A 24269-nucleotide genomic window follows, 5' to 3' on the forward strand; every position below is an offset into this window, starting at 1 on the left:
CTTTCTCCCCCTCTTTCCTTCAGGATGGCCCGCCCTCATTACACTTGTGAGAGCGCAAGCTAGTCGAGGGTGTATTTTTAGCCTCATGTTTGCAGATTAGCAGAGTATTTTTAGACGCTGTTATCCAATAGCACACCCTCTCCTATGCACACACACGTCACAGGGGCTCTGCTTACTACTGCCTTAACATTTAAGACAGACAGACAGACAGACAGAGACAGAGAGAGAGAGAGAGAGAGAGAGAGAGAGAGAGAGAGAGAGAGAGAGAGAGAGAGAGTTTTAGATGAGAGAGAGAGAGAGAGAGAGAGAGTTGGGTAGAGAGAGAGATGTGTGTGAGTTAAAGTGTGTACATCTTATATCTTATATAATCTTATATATATATATATATTATATAATATATATATATATATATTTTATATAATTTTTTTATAAGCAAATGTTATGTAATATATATATATATATATATATATATATATATATATATATATATATATATATATATACACAGTCATGGCCAAAAGTGTTGGCAATGAGTGACATAAATTTTGTGTTTTGCAAAGTTTGCTGCTTCAGTATTTGTAGATTATTTTTCCACATGTTCCTATGGTATACTGAAAAACAATGATAAGCATATCATAAGTTTTAATGACTTTTATTGGCAAAAAAATATAATGGGTCAATATTTATAACATAACCTCTGCAATTCGCTCTGACATGCTGAATATTAGCTTCTGGGCCAAATCCTGACTGATGGCCATCCATTCTCGGAGTTGATCACAATTTGTGGGCTTCTGCTTGTCCACTCACCTTTTGAGGACTGAGCACAGGTTCTCTATGGGATTGAGATCCGGGGAGTTGCCTGGCCACGGATCCAAAATTGAAATGTAATGATCTTCGAGCCACTTCTTTATCACTCTTGCTATGTGACATGGCGCTCCATCATGCTGGAAAATGCACGGATCATCACGAAATTGCACATGGATCTTTGGAAGAAGTCGCTCTTGCAGGACGTTTTTATTCATGGCAGTGTTTTTGGGCAGAATTATGAGCGAGCCCACTCCTTTGGTTGAAAAGCAACCCCCCACACGCATGGTCTCAGGATGCTTCACTGTTGGCATGTCACAGGACTCATGGTAGGGTTCACCTTTTCTTGTCCCAAACAGTCAGAAAGGAGCTTCATCAGAGAAAATAACTTACAGTCTTCTGCTGTCCAATCCTTGCACTTCCTGCAGAATTTCATCTGTCCTTGACGTTTTACTTGGAGAGAAGTGGCTTCTTTGCTGCCCTTCTTGACACTAGGATGTTGTCCAAAAGTCTTGGCCTCACTGTGTTTGCAGATTCTCTCACACCAACCTGCTGCCATTCCTGAGTAAGCTCTGCACTGCTGGTGACACGATCCCAAAGCTGACTCCTCAGGAGGAGACGGTCCTGGTGCTTGCTGGACACTCTGGGACGTCCTGAAGACTTCTTCACTGCAGTTGAACATCTCTCCTTGAAGTTCTTAATGATCTGGTAAATGGTTCTTTCAGGTGCAATATTCTTTGTAGCATTTTCCTTGCATGTGAGGCCATTTTTGATGAAAAGCGATGATAACTGAACGTGGTTCTTTGGAGGTAACATTGCTAACAAGAACACAATGATTGGAAACACTTCTTCCCTTCTTTTATGGCAATCAGTCTGCTCTTACAATCTAACTAGTATGATAGTGATTTCACCTGACTAGTACTCATTCACACTTTCACATGTGCTGCTGATATGATTAGTCGATCAATGTTAGCTGGTCGTTTTGTGTCAGGATAAAAAAAAAAAGAAATTTGATTTTTTTTTTTTTTTTGGTGAAAAGTAAATTTTTTGGGCCAATTAAGCTTTTATCAATTATTTCAAATGCATCTGATCACTCTGCACAATAATCTAGAAACAATGTGAATGAACACCACAATAGCTTAAGCAGCAAACTTTGCAAAACACAAAATTTATGTCACTGCCAAAACTTTTGGCCATGACTGTATGTATGTGTGTGTGTGTGTGTATATATATATATATATATATATATATATATATATATATATATATATACCTTACATACACACACACACACACACACACACACACAAACATGATCAAACGCTACCTGACTGAAACCACAAACAACACAGGCCACTTCCTAACGCTACAAATGACTGTATAAGCTCTACAGCGGCCACTTGCTTTATAATTATAAGTAACAGAATCAGAAAAAAAGCCGCTAACCCTTACTTTCTCCCTCTCTCTCTTTCTGTTTTTAGAGAGAACATTACATAATTTTCTCTCTGAAATGAGCACAGTCTAGTCTTTTCGCAAAAAAACACACAAACACACACTGACAGATCCGAGATGACAGCCAGGCTATTCCCGGCTGTCTGCATCACTGTCACCATGACAACTCCCAGAGATAGAAAGAGAAAACGAGAGAGAAAGAGAAACGCTAACAGTGAACACCTGATAAGCTAGACCAAAAACAGGATGCAAGGTCTCCATCATGCGCAAAAGGTTACATTAGCAGTCAAAAGAAGCTTTCGTTGAGCCCAATGTAAACAAACACAATGAAGAACAAACTATAACTACAAAAAAACCACCTGACATCCAACCTCAAAGTCAACTTAGTCATATCTCATCATCACATACAAATTCGACAAGGTTAATTTAGGATGAAAACATAAATATTTGCATATGGTTTGAGATCACACAAACCTCTTTGCACATTTTTATGCTTAAAGGGATACTCCACCCTAAAATTACAATTTTGTCATTAATCACCTTCATGTCATTCCAAACCCATAAAAGCTTCGTTCGTCTTCGGAACACAATTTAAGATATTTTGGATGAAAACCGGGAGGCTTGAGACTGTCCCACAGACTCTCAAGTAAGTAACACTGTCAAGGTCCAAGCATCGTCAGAATAGTCCATCTGCCATCAGTTATTCAACCGTAACGTTATGAAGCGACGAGAATACTTTTTGTACAGAAATAAAATTAAATAACGACTTTATTCAACAATTCCTCTCCTCTGTGTCTCTCCAAATCAGCGTAGCGACATTTTGACAAATCTGAGCAGTACGCAGTTCGCTCTTCGGTATCAGTGCACAGGGATACTTTTTTACGTTTATTTACGCTTTGGTTCGAAAGAAAACAGTGCATCAGAGCAGCACGGCTGACACAGAAGAGCGTACGCCACGTGTACTGCTCAGATTTGTAAAAATTTTTATTTTTATTTTCTTCATGTAAAAAAGTATTCTCATCGCTTCATAACATTACGGTTGAATCATTGATGGCAGATGGACTATTCTGACGATGCTTTTCATACTTTCCTGGACCAGTTTTTACTTACTTGCCAGTCTATGTGACAGTCTCAAGCCTCCCGGTTTTCATCCAAAATATCTTAAATTGTGTTCTGAAGTCGAACAAAGCTTTTACTGGTTTGGAACGACATGGGGGAAAGTGATCAATGACAAAATAATCATTTTGGGGTGGAGTATCCCTTTAAATGCTAAAGAGTGTAATTTAAATATTAAAATATTTATACATCTAAATATTTTCTCTGTCCCAGCTCAGAAACAATTACAATTAAACTTTTCAATTACTTTAATCTTTTGTTAAAGTAAGGTGTACACACTGGCTCTGTGTCACCATTAGGGCTGGATAAAAAAATATTGATATCTCGATATTAATCGATTCTCTTTTTTTAAGAAATATAAATCTTTGGGTAGATTTGATTCAAGAACGATTTTTGCAAATTCAGAAAAATTAAATAACATTCAATTGCACTTCCCATCCAATATATCACAGTAAGCATTGTGCTTTGGTGCTTTTAATATGGAACAAAGTATCAGATTAAAAATTCTGTCCATTGTATTGCTGTATTCAAACAATAAATGCCGTTTTGGCGCCGTTTAATCTGGAGTGACAGATCGTTGTAGCACCTCAGTTTAGTAGCTCATGTGAACTAATCATTTCCTCCACATTAAAGGGGTCATATGATGCGATTTTAAATTTTCCTTTCTCTTTGGAGTGTTACAAGCTCTTGGTGCATAAAGAATTTCTGTAAAGTTGCAAAGACTAAAGTCTCAAATCCAATGAGATATTCTTTATAAAAGTTAAGAGTCAACCACACACACCCCTAAAAAAGCTCATTCTAACATGCCCCCACATGTCTACGTCACAATGTGGGAAGATTTGCATAAAACATTAAAACCCATTACTAGGGGTGTAAGAAAATATAGATACATGTGAGTATTGCAATATTTTGTTTGCCGATACTGTATCGATTCTCAAAAACAGAATATCGATATGTATGAGTAAAGTGCAGTATGAGTATTTTATTATAAAAAGACCATATATAATTTTAGACCATGCTTTAAAGGTTCACAGTTTAAGTTTACAACTGTGACATACAATGTCATAACATTTTGATCTGAACAAAAAAATTACATCTGCTTAATATAAATGAAAAAAGAAAGTTCTTGCAGGATTCCTAAAGAAAACAAAACAATTGTAAAACAATAAAATAAATACAGTTGTTGAACATTCTCAGAACATTTCAACTTGGATTTCTCAGGTTTTTCAGTTTGTATTTATGTTCCATGTGGAATCGCCGAGACCATGACGCATGCACCGCCCCGACTGCACAAATTGCCCCCACCACGAGAAAAAGCTTCAGCCGCGCGGCTGGCAAGCATACCTCCAGCGCACTCCGCAAGAAGGCTCTTCACACGGGACGCGGCGGAACCGAGGTGCCACTCGCGCCGCTGTCCCGGGGTGGACATTACCACAAAAGCCCAAATGACATCACACTTCAGCTTTGTACACCGAGGCGGGAACTTACTATTTATTAAGGCTAATTATAGTGGCGTGCCTTAATGCTAGGGCTGTGCAAAAAATCGAATACGATTTTCCATGCGCGTCTCTTCAGTAAAGACGCTCCTGTGATTAGTAGTATATCTCCAGCACGTGCGTTAAGATCAGGGTTGCCAGGTTTTCACAACAAATCCTGCCCAGTTGCTTCTCAAAACTTAGTCCAAAACTAGCCCAATCGCGTTTCCAGGAGGTTCCCCGATAAAAATGCATCCCGGGGAGGTTGGTACTGTCTACTCAAACAAACCCCTGGAAATACACACATATTAAAGTCCAAATAAAAATTTATTGGTATTGGGTTCGCTTCAACCCGCGGACATGAAAAACAACCGCAGACTTGGCAATACTGGTTCAGGTGGAGCGGCATTTACTACACAGAGCCGTAGTCCACCGACAAGCTACACAAAATCGCTTTCAAAATCGACAAAGAATCGCCTGCGATTTTAAAATCGATTTTGTGTAGATTGTCAGTGAATTACGGCTCTGTGTAGTAAATGCCAACCAGTGTTGCCAAGTCTGCGGTTGTTTTTCATGTCCGCGGGTTGAAGCAACCCCAATACCAATAACGTGATATTTAGCCCCTAAAATGTGAATATTACCAGGGCAACCCTGACAAAAAACTTATATTTTAACCCCGGGATGCAATTTTTATCGGGGAACCTCCTGGAAACGCGATTGGACTAGTTTTGAGAAGCAACTGGGCAGGATTTGTTGTGAAAACCTGGCAACCCTGATCTGAACGCACGTGCTGGAGATATACTACTAATCACAGGAGCGTCTTTACTGAAGAGCCCAATCGTATTCGATTTTTTGCACAGCCCTACTTAATGCTAGTATTTCCTGTCATTGTTTAAGTTCAGAGATGAAAAAACTGCTATCTAGCGGACGGGATACAAACTTAAAACGAAACAACAGCCATGAATCTTTTATGAATTATTATTATTCTTTTTTTCAATAACGATATTCTGTTTTTGAGAATCAATACAGTACCGGCAAACAAAATATCGCGATACTCATGTGTATCGATATTTTCTTACACCCCTAGTAATGGGTTTTAATGTTTTTGTCTGGTCATGCAGGTAGGCAGCACAGTATGGTAAGGGGCGTAACATTTCTGTCACACACTTGAGATATTCGGCCAATCACAATGCACTGGATAGCTGGCCAATCAGAGCACACCTTGCTTTTCAGACCGATGAGCTTTGTAAAAGACGACACGTTTCAGAAAGGCAGGGCATAGAGGAGAAACAATAATGTATATTATGTGGAAAATAATGTTTTTTTTTTTTTTAACCTTAAACCACATAAACACATTTCATTACACCAAATACACAAAATAATGTTCTTTTTAGCAACATCATATGACCCCTTTAATACCAGCTTCAGCACAAAATAAACATGAGTCATGACTAGGGCTGGGCAAAAAAAAATAGATTTTTCGATTAATCGTTTTTTTTTAAATGACGTCGATTCGATGAACCGTGAATCGATCTTTTCCGGTATTTATTTCAGCAAACATTTAAAAGAAGATCTGATTAATGTGAATCTTTTCATTAGTCAATTCATTAGTCTTTACTCATTTTCAAAAAACATCTAAAGACTCATCTTTTTCGCCTGCACTTAACCAACTAATACTAGTACTTACCTTTTCTTTTTCTTGTCTATCATATTCATAAAAAAATACTAGACTAACTGTACTAGACTAACTGAGACTTGTCATAGCACTTGTATACCATTGTTGTTCTCTTGTTGATCTGATTGTTTCTACTGTTCTCATTTGTAAGTCGCTTTGGATAAAAGCGTCTGCTAAATGATTAAATGTAAATGTAAATGTAGTCTTCTCCACTAAGTTAGATGTCACCCTCTTAAATACCTTGCGCAATGTTACAACAGAAAGCCTGTCACTCATTCAGTGCTTATCTGCTAAACTGTAAATCGCTTTACATCACATTATGTAATTTTACTGTAAAATAATAAAATAAAATATAGAAAAAAAATTTTATATTCCACATTTTTCACCACAAAAAAACAACAATTGTTTTTTTTTTCTCCAATATTATCATGTAAATCCTTTCATCATATAGATTCATTTTTATATCACTCTGATCAAGACCTATCATCATATACATGATCATATATGAATATTGGCCATGCTTTTTGGACAGTAGAATTTATCTTGTGACATTGTCTGTTGTGCTACATGCTTAAAAATAAAGTTTATTTATTGGCTATTTGATAGTTCCATGAAGAACCTTTAACATCCATGGAGCCTTTCCATTGGACAAAAAGTTCTTCATAGTGGAAAAAGGTCCTTCAGATTATTAAAAGTTTGTTCACATTAGGGAAAAATGGTTCTTTTAAAAAAAACTGTTCAATGAAAGGTTCTTTGGGGAAACAAAGACTTATTTTAAGAGTGTACCTGTGCTGACAAGCACCATAATAATACATTTTAGGACAAAGGCGAATTTTGGTCGTTCAAGTACAGTCCCTGACAAAAGTCTTGTCGCTTATCTATTTTGTAGAAACACCTGCTATTAACCTGACTTTTAATTAATCAATTGGTGTTAGAAATAGCTCATATGAGAAGCTAAAACCCTCCCAAATGATGTTTATAATGCCACTGAAATAAATTAGTTTCACTGAAAAAAGATTTATCATTTAATCAAGACAGAAAGGTCAAATTTTGGCAAGACAAAGTTTTGTCGCCTATACAGAAATTGAATAATTTACTGCAAAAATATGTCAGCAAATTAAGTAGTGGTGCTGTGAGATCCAAATTTAATATCTTGTATGACTTCCATGAGCTTGAAGGACTGCATCCATGCGGTTTTGGCAAGGATTCATACAATTTATTGATGAAGTCATCAGGAATAGCAAAGAAAGCAGTGCATGCCTTCCAGAGTTCATCAATATTCTTTGGTTTCGTCTTCCATGCTTCCTCTTTCATCCTACCCCACATATGCTCAATGATGTTCATGTCTGGTCACTGGGTTGGCCAATCCTGGAGCATCTTGATCTTCTTCGCCTTGAGGAACTTTGATGTGGAGATGGAAGAATGCGATGGAGCACCATCCTGCTGCAGAATTTGGCCTCTTTTATGGTTGGGAATATAAGAGGTAGCTAAGATTTCTTGGTATTTTAGACTATTGATGTTGCCTTCCACCCTGCAGATCTCTCGCACACCCCCATACTGGATGTAACCCCCAGACCATGATTTTTCCGCCACCAAACTTCACTGTTTTCTGGGTGAATCTCAGATCCATGCGGGCTCCAGTAGGTCTCCTGCAATATTTGCAGCGACTGGTGAAATTCAACAGAAGATTCATCTGAAAAATCCACCTTCTGCCACTTTTCCAGCGTCCATCCTTTTAGCAGGCTGTGGGCCTTGGCAAATGCCACACAGTTTTTCAATTGTCTTTTGTTTAGTGCTGGCTTCTGGGTTCTGATTCGACCATGGAGGCCATTTCGAGACAGAATCCGACAAACTGTTCTGGTTGACTCAGGGACTTTAGGTGACCAGGTCTTGTGGAGCTCTGCTGCAGTGGAAAATGGGCTGGCTTTGGATTTTCAAGCCAACAAACGGCCCTCTCAAGCAGTTGTCTTGCGGGGTCTGCCTGACCTGGGCTTGTCAAAAATGTCTCCAGGTCTTCCAATGTTTTTTTTTCTATCCTCTGTACTTGAGGCTGAGACACATTGAAGGTGTCTGCCACATCAGCAGTGGATCTGGTCTTCAGCCTCTTGATAATCAAAACTTTAGTCTCAGGGTGAATCTTAGGCATGTTTGCAGAGGTCTAGTTGCAGTTGATGCAAAAGTCTAGTGTACTGGGGTTGTTTTTATACACACCTGAGACCTTATTGATCCATTATTAGTCACAGGTGAAACTCATATGACTAGGCGACAACACTTATGTCTTTGCAAAAATTGACTCAATGGGCTTTACCAAGCTGTGAATATTAAAATACTTTTTGACAGTTTCGTTTTGCACTGAAACATTATTACAAAAGCTGTTGGGATTAAAATAAGCCATTACTTTTTAAAAAATCTTGATTAGAAATATATTTCAGCAGCACTTCAGGTCAATTTGTACACAAGCGACAAGACTTTTGTCAGGGACTGTAGATGGGTTTATTAACATTATATCACTTAATGAAAAATATATATGCTTAAAAGTTGTAAAATATACAAGCACCATGCCATCCTGTACTACTTGAAACATGGCAACCACCGCTGTCAGTTTTTTTATTGTAAATTTAATGGGATATTTTTTAATGGACCAAAGCATTACTCTATTTGTCCCAACACAGCAACAGCGGCTCGACCGATGGTGTGAGTTTGGGGGCGGGACTATCTGCTAGACCAACCAATAGAAGACGTTGGGAGTGTTTAAAATAAGATGGTGGGAATGTTCAAAATAACCTGTTGGAAAAATAACAATTTAGCAATTTAATTCAATAACACTCCTGGGGTAGAAATGATATACTTCGGCTTTAAGACAAATCATTAAATCAATCAAGATTATGATGCACTTAATTTATATAACAGTATTAAATAACAGTTCCACAATGAAAAGAAATACACGGTACAAAACTCTATATTTTCATGTGTATACACATGTACATGCGTGTACGAGTGTGTGTTGCTCAACTGTATCCTGGCAACATGAGAGAAAGAGGGAGGAGTGTAGTAGTCTGTCTCTTTCTCTCTAAGGGAGCGTCTGTTTTGAAATATGTATGAGTGTGCATGCTCAGTTTCACTTTTCTCATTTCTGCATACTTGGAAAGCAGCTTCATTCCCTGAAGAGCAAACCTCCAGTTCGGCAGCACAAGCGCTGCGTAACCTGCATCATTAGGGGGCAATACCACATGCAAAGACTCAAGACAACACAGCCCATGGGACACTTATTACAGTTTGCTCTAACAATAAAGAGGAGTATGAAATGCCACTTAGTCTCATACTGTTGTGGATGTCACAGCAGGTCAATAAAAGTTGAGAAGGTCTTAGTAATTGGCGTGAAATACAAAGTATAGAGGACACTGAAAATCAGTAAAGTATAAAGGAAACTATTGAAGAGGTTTTACTTTTTGCATTTGTTATCTAGCTGTTTTCTGAACCAGTCTGTTTAAACAAGGAAGTTATAAACCTGATCCAGAGAGCTTGACTAAAAATCTTCTCTATTCTACAAATCAAATATATCATCCAATCAATCCACTAAAATAATGTATTACCATCCAAAAAAAAAATAACTTTTCTATTTTAATATATTTTAAGATGTAATCTATTCCTGTGATTGCAAAGTCTTGAGTGTCACATGGTCTTTCAGAAATTATTGTAATAAGCTGATCTGAGAAACATTTCTCAAGAAACATTTCTTATTCAATGTTCAAAACCGTTTTGCTGCTTAATATTTCTTTGGAAACTGCTATTTTCAGGATTCTCTGATGAATAGAAAGTTCTAAAGAGCAACATTTATTTGAAATACAAATATTATGTAACATTTTAAATATTTTTACTGTCACTTTTGATCATTTAAAAGGAAGCGTTCACCCAAAAAATTAATTGTCATGAATTACTCACCCTCATGTCGTTCCAAACCCGTAAGACCTTCGTTCATACACAAATTAAGATATTTTTAATGCAATCCGATGCTTTCTGACCCTCCATAGACCACTAACACAACTGACCCATTCAAGGTCCAGAAAGGTAATAAGAACATCGTCAAAATAGTCCATAGTTTCATAGTTTTGTAATGTTATGTTGCTACGAGAATACTTTTGTGTGCAAAAAAAACACCAAAAATAACGACTTTATTCAACAATTTCTTGTAAGTCTGCGACGTGTGTTCATGACAGTATTTATGGGTCTTACAGGTTTGGAATGACATGAGGGTGAGTAATTAATGACAGAATATTCATTTTTTGGTGAACTATCACTTTAAATATAAATGAAAAAGCATGTGAAGAATGCTATCCATCACCAAAGAAAATTACCTCACATTTCAAATTTTTGGTAGTTTTTACAATAAAAAATAACAAACAGACTGACAGAAATCCACTTAAAATAACTTAAAATATGTGTTTTTTCAACAATTTATTTGACAATTTCTTCTGTTCCATGTCAGTCTTTGACGCACGTTCATGATAGTACCATGATGCATACATGTGCATTCTTCCTCTCTTTGCAAACAAGGTGCAGTGCATTCAGGTTCCACCTCAAAAACCCACATCCTAAATAACCCTCGACGAAGCAACCCTCGAAGAATGAAGTCGTTATTTTTGTTTTCTTTGTGCACAAAAAGTATTCTCGTAGCTTCATAAAATTACGGTTGAACCACTGATGTCACACGGACTATTTTAACGAAGTCCTTACTACCTTTCTGGGCCACCCTGCGTTGTAACGGCTGTAGATCTGGACAATATTCATCAAAACATCATGATAAAAATAGCATTTGTGAACACACGTACATCTACAATTATTCGATAATTAGGACCAGAGAACACGGGGGCAAGGAGTCAATCCATGGTCCATTAAGTTTCTGAAAAACAAACACTTTCAAAAGTATGTTCCAAAACCGTACACACCACATGCTGATCTGTCTGTGTGCATCTGTGTTTATTAGACTTGTGACGGCTTTGGATTCGTCATCCATGATAATTATAACATATGACAAAGGCGTTAGAGTTGGTAAGTTTGAATAATTCCTGTGAATCAGTTCAAATCGTCCTTTGATTTATTCATTTCAAAATTTAGATTCAGCTTGTATTGTGGTTAAAAAAAAAAAGTTAAATAATGTTTTTTGTACTGTTGTAAAATTTCAAGCTGCGATGTGAAAGTAACTATAATGGTGCAGATAGACCTATTGTACTTTGTTTCTGATTCTGGTTGAAGTTCACTAAAATGAGGAAGAGGCCCAAGAGGAAGGAAATGCGTTAAGAAACAACAAATGTCCATTTTGTAACAGAACATACAAATTACATGTTTCACATTATATGAATATTATATGAAGATGACCACTACAGGGCCAAGTAAAAATAGCTTCTACCTTATTAGTTTAAAGTTCCTAGTCACATGTAACAAAAAAGATGAAGCAATATCATACCTCCAATTACACATAATCCCATCAGTCCAATGTGTAAAAGCCTGTTGATCTGGTCTAAGCAGAAGTGAAATGCTAAGACAAGGACTAAGCTCACTCTGTGCAGACCGCCAATGACAGATAATCCCATCAGCGCAAAAGTTCATTTTGAGAGGGTTGACGCCACTATGCTTATCCTACAAAGTCAATTCCAAATTAAAGTGCAAATGGGTCTTACCATAACACACAGTTTACATGGAGACTATATAAAGTACTGTTCAAAAGTCTGCAGTTTTTTTAGGAAATTAATACTTGAATTCATCAAGGATGCATTAAATTAATCAAAAGTGCCAGTAAATACATTTATAATGTTACAAAAAAGCATGTACCAAGGTTCCCACAATATATATTGAGCAGCACAACTGTTTTCAACACTGATAACTATAAGAAATTAAGGATCATGGGATACAGAAGCCTGGCATAATGGCTGCTGAAAATTCAGCTTTGCCACCACAAGAATAAATTACATTTAGGGCCGTGCAAAAAATCGAATGCGATTTTCATGCGCATCTCCACAGTAAAGACGCTCCTGTGATTAGTAGTATATCTCCAGCACGTGCGTTCAGATCAGGATTGCCAGGTTTTCAAAACAAAACCTGCCCAATTGCTTCTCAAAACTAGTCCAATCGCGTTTCGTTCCGGGCGATAATAATACACATTTTTTGGCAGAGTTCCCTTGGTAATATTCACATTTTAGGGGCTAAATATCACGTTATTGGTATTGGGGTCACTTCAACCCGCAAACATGAAAAACAACCACAGACTTGGCAACACTGGTTGGCATTTACACCACAGAGCCGTAATTCACTGACAATCTACACAAAATCGATTTTAAAATCGCAGGCAATTCTTTGTCGATGAAATTTTCATGTTGCGATTAATCGCTAATGCTTTTATCACTGTATATGGCAAAAAGGTGTTGTCAAACTATAACAGGTTTAATAACTTTCCTCATAACAGAAAAAACTGAACATTTACATACAATAAATACACAAAAATGTATAAAGTAAAAAAATGTACACAGATTAAAGTGCAAAAGAATTATAAAAGACCAATAAGTAACAATTTACAATAGGATCTTATTAGTTAATCTTATGGCGCTTTTCCACTGCGTGGTACGACTCGGCTCTGCACAGTTTCCATTTCCACTGCAGTTTAGTAATGCTTTAGAGTGGGTGGGATTATTCAAGTCATTATAGTTACACTGCCTCTACTGCCACGACTCCTAAAAAAAAAACTTTTTCATTCCATGTCGCCCCATCAATCTCTCGCTGGATCCACTCCTCTGCTATCAACAAGAGTAATGTCTGTACTCCCGCAACAGACAACAAAACTTTTTGGTTGTTAAAAAAGGTGAGCTCATTCAAAACAGTTGAGTTCGATCCTTGGCTGGCTGTACTGATTTAAATCTAGCGGTTCTTTTGTGTTTGTGTTACAAGTTCAGTGACGCAGTGATGATTCTCTCCGGCCAATCCGTGATCAGCAGAGTTTACACGTCATGTTTTGGTAACGGTACGGTTCACTTGGAACCTCAACTGAGGTGGTACTAAAAAAAATACGAGGTTACCAGGAACTGTACCCAGCCGAAAACCCCCCAAAAGTGAACTGTACGGAGCCGTACGGTGCCGTACCATGCAGTGGAAAAGCATCATAAGTTAATGCATTAACAATTAATAATGAACAATAGCTACATTTGCTGCTGAAGTTATTAATTTTTGTTTAAAAAATACAACTGGTGGTTCAATAAATAACACAGTTGCACCTTTTGATTTTAACAATGTTATTAAATATTGAAATTACCTGAACTTTACTAATGAATTCTTCATTGGCAGTTTGTTAACTAATGAATTAAACAATGTTAATTAAAAGAGCCTTAAGTACAGCCTAAAGTGTGTGACTAAACAATAAAGAATCAAAACATATTCAAACAATACCTACTGTATTGCATGTTGCAGTCAAAATTAAAATGTAAAAAAAAATAATTAAATAAAAAGCCTATTTAGTCTAAATATTTAAGTATTTGGTGATGTGATGAACTGCGAATACAAAAATCTGAATGGCTGTTTATACCATAGATATGTAGTTTAAACTATTTAAATACGTTTTTAGAAAGTAGCGCCGCAGCTTTGTTTCACAGGTTTCTGGGGTAACGGCAGCATCTCCGCAGATAAGCGCCATCTGCTGTCAGAGAGTGAATGTGCTTTCATTCAGAGCATCTCCTTCATTCGTTTAGCCATGCGCTTCTCATCCATGCTTGTTTACATGAGAGTGCGCATGCGTCTTTCACGCAGCACAGACATACAGCGGTGTTGTGCATTGTGACCAGTTGATAGGGAAAATATTCTCTAAATGCTTTCAAAAAAAAAAAAAAAAATCGGAATTATTTGTAATAAATAATTATTCATGGTATTTTGAAGTGCCCATGATAACAATATCGTGCATGTTTATTATCGTGATATATCACATTACCGAATATCAGCACGTCTAATTTCACATAGCGCTGGGCAGTTTGACCACAAATCCGTTTAACAGCAAGAAACAGTTGCAGAACCACAGCATTTTAATCACAATCCAAACAAACATGCTATATTATAGCATGAGCAATTTTTATGTAATTTAGATTGTATAATTTCAAAATTGAAAATATAAGAATGCAAGTTCACTCTCTGACAACAGGTGGCACTTATGGAACAGCAGCGATAGAACATTTCCTTGGTTACTGCAGTACAGTAATATACATTATGTGGAGGTAAGACAAAAATAAAATACAATCTAAACTTGGATAAAATGTGTGAAGGCATCACAGCAAGAGTGCTATAACGAGGCTTTTGTCCAATGACACAAGACAGGATTCTAAAACTGGGATTATGACAGCAGTACTGTGTGCGTACAGACTGGACATGGATTAGCATGTGGTGCGTTTAGTGTTTCATGCAAATGCCAGAGAGATGAAAATGTGTTTATAAAGAGTACATATGCCAGCATGTTCAACTACTCACTACTTAAAAACAGCACCTCAAAATTGCACGATGATGTGTTACTTGCCTATTCTTTGCAATTATGTGAAGTTTACTATAAATTTCAAAGTGAAAATTGTATCAATGTAAATCCTACACCCAAAAAAGTTTCCTTTAATGCAAATGCGCGAGCATCTGAATGAAAGATCATGGTTGTTGTCTGACACAATCTGGTCATTCATCCGATGACTCCTGATGAGTGTTTGGCCCTGGTCAACTCCAACTCCAGACAATGAGGACAAGAAACCGTTCGTGTGTCTCGAACATGTGTATGTTATGTCTGTGCACCAGTTTCTGTGTGACTCAAGGCCAAAGCAGCGGGAAACCTTGCCATAGAGGAGCTGCATAAGTGTGTGTGTGTGTGTGTGTCTGATGACACTCATCTATATTTAACTGGCTCTCTCATACGGTATGAAAGAAAGGCAGAGGCAGAGACTGACTTCCAGGCATCTTCCTAATCAATAATGAAGCGGTTTGCAGTTTGCCTTCAAACAAACACACACACAAACCCGATAAGATGCTCCACAGAGGTAAAATATTCTCTCTTTTGCAGAAAGGTATATATTGTGTGTCAGATTTTCTAACTAGCAATAATACTAACAAACCTAAACACAAAAAAAAAACTAGCAATAGTCTGAACAAACAGTACTTCTAACCAGGTCTTGGAACATGTAGTATCTTCTTCAGCCTTTGTTCGATGTCTATACATAAAAAAAAAATTCCCCAAGACACTTGACCTTATTTAAGATTTTCAGAGAATGGACACTCAGAACAGATGATGTGTCACCGGTACTCAAAGATCCAACATGAAAGAAGATGCTTCACAGAGATGGTGAGAAGATGATCAAGTGGGCCATGAATCACTTGTTTTCCAAGAACAAGCTTTATAGTAGACTTCACTGTTTCTGGATCAGTCTTTGCATCTGAAGCACTGAGATGATCAGTGACCAACGTGATGATGTCGGAATTCATCATACTGGAACTGGTGGAACATAGTGGACTTAATATGTGCTCCATCTCTCATTCTTTCTCCATTTCTCTCTCTCTAACATCCAAACCTCATCAAAAATCTGACAGCCACTGGGTACTTTCTCACAACTTTCACAGACATGTATTAACACGTCTGCCTGCCTTCTCATCCAGATGTGAATTTACATGATGTGTAAGGACATTCGCATAACATGCAACTACAACAGTGCTAAGATCTGGCTTCGACTGCCAGTACACATACAAAGCATGAAAATCCTTTAGCAGCTGCTGTAAATGCACTCTACAGAGGTCAAAATATCAGGAAATAACATCATTACGTCTAATATTAGTGCTGAAAAAACACCAGGGTGTTGCGACTGTGAAAAATTACTTGGGTGCACTGGTGCGAGAGATTTCTGACACCTGATCAAAACTCACAAACTTGAACAAAATCCTACAAGAAAACCCTGTAATGCATCTAACCTTTTAGTGGAAATTATGTTCACAAAGATGCTCATAAGGTGATGAATCAGTGCTGTTGTTGTTGTTTGGCAAAATAAAATAAAAGTCTTTTGTCATATATTAGGTCTATCTTAAGTTTCTGATTTTGTAATAGTTCATTATTCAGTTTTGCAATGCTTACGCCTGATGCATTTTGACAGAAAAAGCGAACTTTTGAACTTTGTTTCAACACAAATGCGTGTAGAATCAGTGGCAGAGCTTGTCTATTCACTACCTAAGTGCAAATGACAAAGCCTGGGTTAAGTGCAAGCTCTACAAATTGGATAAAGCCAAACTCAAACAGCTTCAAAGAGAAAAATCGATGCAAAATGGCCAAAAATTGTTAATGGCATATTTATTTATTTAGCCACAGCATTTCTTTCCAAATAATATCACTATTTGAGAGCCTAGTCTGCTTAACAGGCCATGAGTGTGTGACACCTATTGAGGCCTGAATACACAATATCAGGAGCGGGAAAAAACAAGCGCTCATAAACAAACACAAATGCAGAAAAGTTTCAGGTGTTCATTATGAAATGGCCAACATAGACGACAAAAAAAAAACGGCATACTTCTTGCAAAACATATTGATTGTGCTTTTGGCAAAAGAAATCATGCATACTTTTAACAGCCTTTCTTGAAAAGTTATCAAACCTTTGCGCCTGGAGAGTTTTGACTCTTCTCCATAAAGATTCATAAATTACATCTCTCGGCTATGGTACTGTACAACTGACACGCAAACCACAACAAGGCATGAAATCACCTGGTGTAAGAGCAAAGCATGAGTAATTCACTGGATCACACAAGTTTAAAAGGTGCCAATATGCATGTGAACAGTAGGAATCATGAAACATCTCAGTTAATGCTGAAAATTCACTACTGTCCAGCAACTTGAGTATTCCATAGGACGACCAGTTGTGAGCACAAATAGGTCTAATGCTTCGTTTCGGTTCTCTCTGAGAAAGCAGAGGGTTTCCTGATGCTGAGCACTTGCGTGTGGACATATTGCATGTGTGTATGTGTGTGTGTATGAATGCACAACCATGGAACCAATAAGCCTCAATATTAAAAATGCCCAAAGACAGCCATATAGGATATCATCTTCTCTGAAATGTTTTACGGTGTGTGTGTAAAAGAAATGGCGACGAAAAAACACTCTCACAGCAATACTGATTTAACTGCATGGACTATGTGCTGCAGTGTTGACATACACCTTGTCCCACATTCCAGTGGACATGTGTACATGCATACCAGCATGAAAGTGTGTGCTGCAACCATAACACAGCAGAGAGCATGAAGTGTGATTAAGGGAGGTCGTAGTGCCAGTAACACCAGCAGTACAACACTGCAGCAAGAGAATACTAAACTAAATCAAAAACTAAGCTATTTAGCTTGTGACAAAAAATGACAAAAGCACTAGACATAATCACTAAAACTAAATTAAGATAAACCAGAAATATAAAAAAAGTTATATGAAGTTAATTTAAAATATTAATAAATATACTACATCAATAAATAATAATAAAATAACACAGAAAACACTATACAGGTGTACCTGTAAAGTACTGAGAAAAGTAAAACTGTAAATTGTGTAATTTAAGACTTGAGGCTGTACATATTTTCTCCTTCCTATTCTGACACAGACAAAAGGTGCGAGGATTCTGGTTACTGACTTCAGTAACATTACTTCCCTATCTAGCGCTCTTGGGTTAGTTTCTGTTTATCATTCATTTAACAAACAGCTAACCCTAGTACACAACTCCAAACCTCTTAAAATTACAAGAAAATCTGCCAAACACAAATAATGAAAAAAAAAAAAAAAAAAAAAAATAAAAAATGGTCCATACAACTTGTGCACTACATTCCAAATTTTCTGATGTTAGCTTTTTGAGAAAGAGATTGAATTTCACTCATATTACCCAAGTAGGCCTAGTTGGACAACATTGACTATTTTATCCATACTATGGAAGTCAAAGGGAACCAGAAAATGTTTGGTTACCAACATTCTTCAAAATATCTTCTCTTGTGTTTAAAGCTACTTGAGGGTGAGTAAATGACAACAATTTACATTTTTGGGCGACCTATCCCTTTAAGGCAGATAATTCATATAAAAAAATACAAATAAAAATGGGGGAAAGGTAATATCTTACAAAAGAACTGCTAACAGAAACTAGAACTGCAAAGTTTTCAGGTATCCTATGTTCCTGACAAACAACCCCTGCAAGAAAATAAATTATTTTTATAAACGACCGCAGCTTTTCTGAGTGCTGAAATGCTTACACACAGACACGCACAGTGAGACGCTTCGCACACATTTATACTTGCGCTACCAGACTTGTAGGCCTCACAGCAAACACATACACAAGACAAGAAAGTTACACAGTGGTAATATGCTCTTGGAGTGTCTGACGTCACAAACCTCATGTAACCCTGCCAACTCAGGAGTTAAATTTAGATCTTGGGCACTGGTCCCAGACACTGCAAAACAATGTGATACCGCAAGCACTGCTTTAGCTGGAGAATACACACACAGCTGCTGGGCGCGACTTTAGAACTGATAAAGTGTGCATTAAACACACTAGAAGAAAACTACTGTGAACTTTAAGAACTGCAACTTGGTCCAGAGGTGAGTTTGTGCTGAAACCTAAACTTTCAGAGAAAGACATCTCAAAGCTCGATTCAAAGTGAAATGAAGCGATTCATTCTGTAATTTTTCAGCTTCTGGTGCTGGTTTCTGTTTTTGTACAATATACAAAGACTTTGTTCATATGTGGTATTAAAATCAATATCAGATGATGCGTTAGAAACAGGACAGCACAAAATATGGGTTTCAAAATACCAGTTCAAATTCATTTGGACCCTACAGTAACAGGCCAGTGTTGAAAAAATGTGTTTCATGATTTGAAATGAAGCCTACTTATGAAATTGATCACCCTTACAAAACAAATCTTACCTATAAAAGTGTACCTCAGGGCAAACGAGGCCTAAAAGAGATACTACTGGAACCTCAGGGCTGAAGACTGCAAGGTTGCACCTTCCTTTATCTCTTGGGGTTAAGATAAAATGTCATCACCTTACACTGGTTTCAAACTGTACTGCCATGACACACATGACTCACAAAGACTTGCACACATGCATATACATGAATTTTTTTTTTTTGAGAACTGACTAAATAAACCAAAATAAGACATTTTAACATGTACTACGCCTAAAAAGTCTAACTACCCATTCCATAATGCATGCACAAAATATGAAAGTAATACCTTAAAAATGTACAGGTGTTAGCCTCTGAAGAGTGTAAATCAATATAACAATATTCATCTGTATAAATTAGGCATCATTTAAAAACAATTAACATTAAAGGCTTTTTAAGCTGTTATTTATCCAGTTAGCATGCTGGGGAACACTGACTTTACCTATAGAAAGCATGCATACACGTGCAGCAATTTCCTCACATAAATGTTGTCTACCTAGGCAGCTTGCTGGGTTTTGACACACAGCCATTGTGAGGGGTCTGAACCCATTCGCACGCACAAGACCCTAACTCGACTTGATACAGCCACCTAGCTGCAGCACGGTGCTTATGTGGAGAAAGACAGAAGCAGTGAGCCTGTGGTCTCTTTAAATCGCAATGACTCCGATGTGAAGCATTTGCTGCTTATGTACCGCCTCACAGTAATGTCCACACCGCACAGAGGGAGGTCGACTAAACATTCCAAAAACGACTTTAAACCCACCTACACAAAACTCAAAAAAAAGACTCACCTACCAAATAAAAGAGGATTGACACAAAAGGCACCGACACTATGCTCCTCCGCAAGCGACTGACTCACTGTAACTTTTCTGCGGTGGCGTCGGAACCGAGAGTCTGGAGATACTAACAAACTGATAAGTGCTCATCCTGCAAGTGTAGCCTGTTTGTTTCCTCGCCATCGCCATCATTTATTTCTCATGAAATGATATCCACAGAATCCCCCTAAAGAGTTGCACTGAGAGCTAAATGTGGCTTCGACTGCTTCGAAAATAAAACAACAAAAACAGGCTGCAGTGTGTAGCATCATTTCAAACAGCGCGCCTAAAAAGCAACTAAAACTAGTAGAGTACACTACTTTTATCATTCAAACCAGTGCAAATCGAGCAGTAAAAAACGAAAACGCACAATCGCGTACTTTAACGTTACTTAGCAAGCTGATTTTGATTTTCAACTCCCATTGTGTTATCTGAACATGTAACACGCCTGAACTACAAGTAGTAAGTAGGAGGAGATCGAGTGACATCATCAACTACTACATAACTTTAAACAGACTGTAGCCTACTGCAAAGTAGCGAAACACCTCCAAAGTTACTCCAAGCTCTAACGCACATCCACACGACTGCGAATAGTCCGCAAATCGTGTTGAAGTATGCTTATATGTGTTATTATAAGTGCACCAATTGAGAGTTTTCCGTGTAAGAACACAGACCCCGAGCGAAAGTTAGCACTGCAACCCAAACAAACCGCGCGGAGAGGAGACGCGTGTAAAAGAGCAGTCACGCACGTTATAACGGAGCGCGGAACTCACCGCGATCAGAGTGCTGCTCCTCTGCTCGGCGCTCGCGCTCGAATCGGGCTCTTGTTGCTTGCTCTGCTGTTTGCTGTTGCTGGATTTTTTGGCCCGCTGCTCTAAACTCCGCTGGTACAGACTCAACGTCTCCCGGCGGTCCAGCTCCAGCTGCTCGGCGTGCGCTTGATGGTATCTGCCCTCGCAGTTGACGTGGTGCCGCCGGCAGCCCTCGATCCGCTGCCGCAGCCGCTCCACCACCGTGCTGTGCTTCGGTATGCCCACGTTACCACCGCCGCCGCCGGTGCTGCTGTTGGTTGCATTAATGGCAGAGTTTAAGTTCACGTTACTGTTATTAATGCAAATGCCGCCGCCGGTCGGTACGGCAGCGGGGCTGGCAAAATCCCCCATCATCTGTGATTCGGGAAGAACTTTGTCAAGCCCCCCTGACTCTCTCTCTCTCCCCTCTCCAAAGCGGGGCAGAAGTCCGCTTCGCCAGGGAGGCAGATACAGTGAAATTGTGGAGAAAGAAGCGTTTAAATGAGAGTAAATCCCTCCTCCGGGAGGATCGCCGTGTCAACCATTCAATAGACAACAGTGCGGGACCGGGTCTGTTACTCTCTCGCCTCTACTGGAGCTCCATCAAACATCCGGATGTTACTCGCAACCATCACGCGTAAGCGCCGCTGCTGCGCGCCCGTCGTTTTATTGTGTTGTCCTTTTGAAAAAAGTTTTGCCGTCTGCTGCGAACAGGCTCCGGAGTTGTTTCGTGAACTTGCATTTCATTAGTTTGGCCGGCGAAACCCTCCCCGAGCGCGAACAAGGTGTGCAGTTTCTTAAAGTCCCGATGGCTGGAGAGGAAATCCTAAAGTCGCTGTGTACAGCAGCTGCCACCATCACAATAATCAAGCTCTCCCCTCCTCCATGCTAGCGGAGTGATATCAGGACAACAGCCGAGCGAAGAGCAGCCACCAGCCTGCGAGCAGCACGCCAGCTCCGCGCAAAACACGGCGCGGAATCTAGTGCGCCGGACGTGGAGTCAATATTGACTTTAGAGGAGGTGAACTATAGAGCGGTGTAATGCTTTACCGGCGGGTTGGGGTACTGCATCTGATACTCACGAGTTCACGAGAGTGCAAAGCGCTATCTATCTATCGGACTGTGAGGTATTACAGTGATACATATTTTTACACTATAAACACGTACAAAAAATAAAATATATTAGAAAAATTTAGAAATACTGAAAAATAAATACAAATAAAATTAAATAAATGATTGTTAAAAATTAAATGTCAAATATTGAAATAAAATATTTTTAAAGTATTATTAATATTATTATTCTAACTTAAAAACTAAGGTTCTTCTGTGGGTTTTAGGTTCAGCAGTCAGTGGTTCTTTGGAGTTTAAAAGTTACATTGCAGGTTTTTCTGATCAGAGTTGGTTAACTTACTGTGTTCTTTAACGTACAGCATAGATGTTTTTTTTTAAAGAACTGGAAAAGCAGCTTTCTAGAACCTATGACACCTGACTGTAAAACAGTTTTTTTTTTAGATAAATAAAAGAATAATAATATTAAAATGCTATTTATTTGTTTGTTTATTCATTTATTTACTCACTCATTCATGCCATTTTTCTTTCCTAAACAATATAAATTATTTCTTGTAAAACACCAAAAAGCCCACGCTATTTCTCACAAAATAAATTTTCATGTAATTAACATACAAAAAAACAATTCCCCACCACTTGTGGCTTCACAGATTGTCCACTCATCTACTACCATCGATAGCTCTCAGAATATAATACACACATCTAAAATAATTACACACGAAATTAACAAAACCATTCTAATGTGGCTTGTGTGCAGAAGATAATACACATATCTTAAGAAGTGACAGAAGAAAGTAACAGGATCAGGTGAGGCCCTGAAGCACTGGCTGCAGTCAGTAAATGATGATAAGGGGGCTGGCCGGTTTTGTAGGTGTGTGTGTGTGTGTGTGTGTGTGTGTGAGTAATTGTGAAAAAGTGCTGCTGCCCAGTCTGGTTTGCTGAGTGAGGCTGAAACGAATTGCAAACACATTCATTCTCTCTCTCTCTCTCTCTCTCTCTCTAGCACATATACACAGATATAGTCAAGGCCAAAAGTTTGTGAACACCCTGTATTTTGCTGGGACTATTCTGGACCTGTGTCTCTAGGCCATCAAGATCAGCCTTTCTCCTGTTGTAATTGTATATAATACAGTGTGCCAGACAGACTCTTTTAATTTTTTGTTATTATCTTTGATCAAACTAGCAGGTATGCTAGATGGTTTTCATATATTTTAAAAACTCAGTCTTAGATGAGAACTGAGGAAGTTAGCGGAATATTTGAATTGGCTGAACATTGATGCATAATTAAAGTTTTTTAATTGTTAGTAATTTTAAATATGGTTTCACAGTGGTCTCACTCTTATTTGTCTTTTTTGATGCACAAACAAAACAACACATTTCTGAGCATTTTTGGTACTGCATTAAAGAAAAGTGCAGTGAAAATTATATCAGGGGAACAGTTTATGTGAAAATTCTTGTTGGTGAAGAATAATATATGAGATGGCACAAATGTTTATTTGCCCTCATGTGTCCATCAAGGAAACGAGTGAGTGAAATGCTTTTGGTGTAAATCTCTGCCTCATGGAGCAATTCTTGGAAAAAAGCAGTAGGGCTATTACTTTCAAAATTCTAGGAATATAAATAACAAATCCTCCCAGGTTTAGCACTCTCTGTACTTTCTGGAATGGTTGATACTGACATAGTTGTTGGAACTGCTCTTTAGTGTTTGTGCTACTGGTTTGTTTTTCTTCTGGATCTTTTACTTGGTCTAACAGCTACAGAACTTAATAAGATCTGAACAAACAGGTGTGGTGAACAGTTCCCCTTATCTGAAACGTGCTTTACACCATGCACTGCGCTTATAATAGACACAGAACAGCATAACTTCTGTAAACATGCATTTTCTCTAAAGTTTGTTATTGGAAACCTGGTCGTTACTTGTGTCACGTACAAATAATTCAACACCCATTACCAACAATTGCTTTTGTAATGTAAAACCAAAACAATAAAAAAACACATAAAATTTTAAAAACAGATCTATTATAACAACAATAATATATTTAAAATATGTAGAAAAACACTAGAAAAAACAACAAAAGCACCATGGAGTGATGTTATTGTTGTTTTAAGTCA

The 24269-nt window shown here is 38.0% G+C and overlaps 1 protein-coding gene across 3 annotated transcripts in view; it reads right to left on the bottom strand.

Moving 5' to 3' along the window:
- The window catches only part of maml3 (mastermind-like transcriptional coactivator 3), a 113205-nt gene extending 91012 nt beyond the window's left edge, over window positions 1-22193 (bottom strand). The window contains exon 1 of one of the 3 annotated variants that reach the window (XM_042716597.1): window positions 21048-22193. In XM_042716597.1, the coding sequence (XP_042572531.1) occupies window positions 21048-21464 (417 nt within the window). In that variant the 5' untranslated portion in view covers window positions 21465-22193. The other 2 variants (XM_042716598.1, XM_042716599.1) reach the window with 2 other exon arrangements.
- Window positions 22194-24269: the final 2076 nt, after the last annotated feature.

Source organism: Cyprinus carpio, chromosome B1 (genome assembly GCF_018340385.1).
Source record: "Cyprinus carpio isolate SPL01 chromosome B1, ASM1834038v1, whole genome shotgun sequence".
In the NCBI taxonomy this organism is placed as follows: domain Eukaryota; kingdom Metazoa; phylum Chordata; class Actinopteri; order Cypriniformes; family Cyprinidae; genus Cyprinus; species Cyprinus carpio.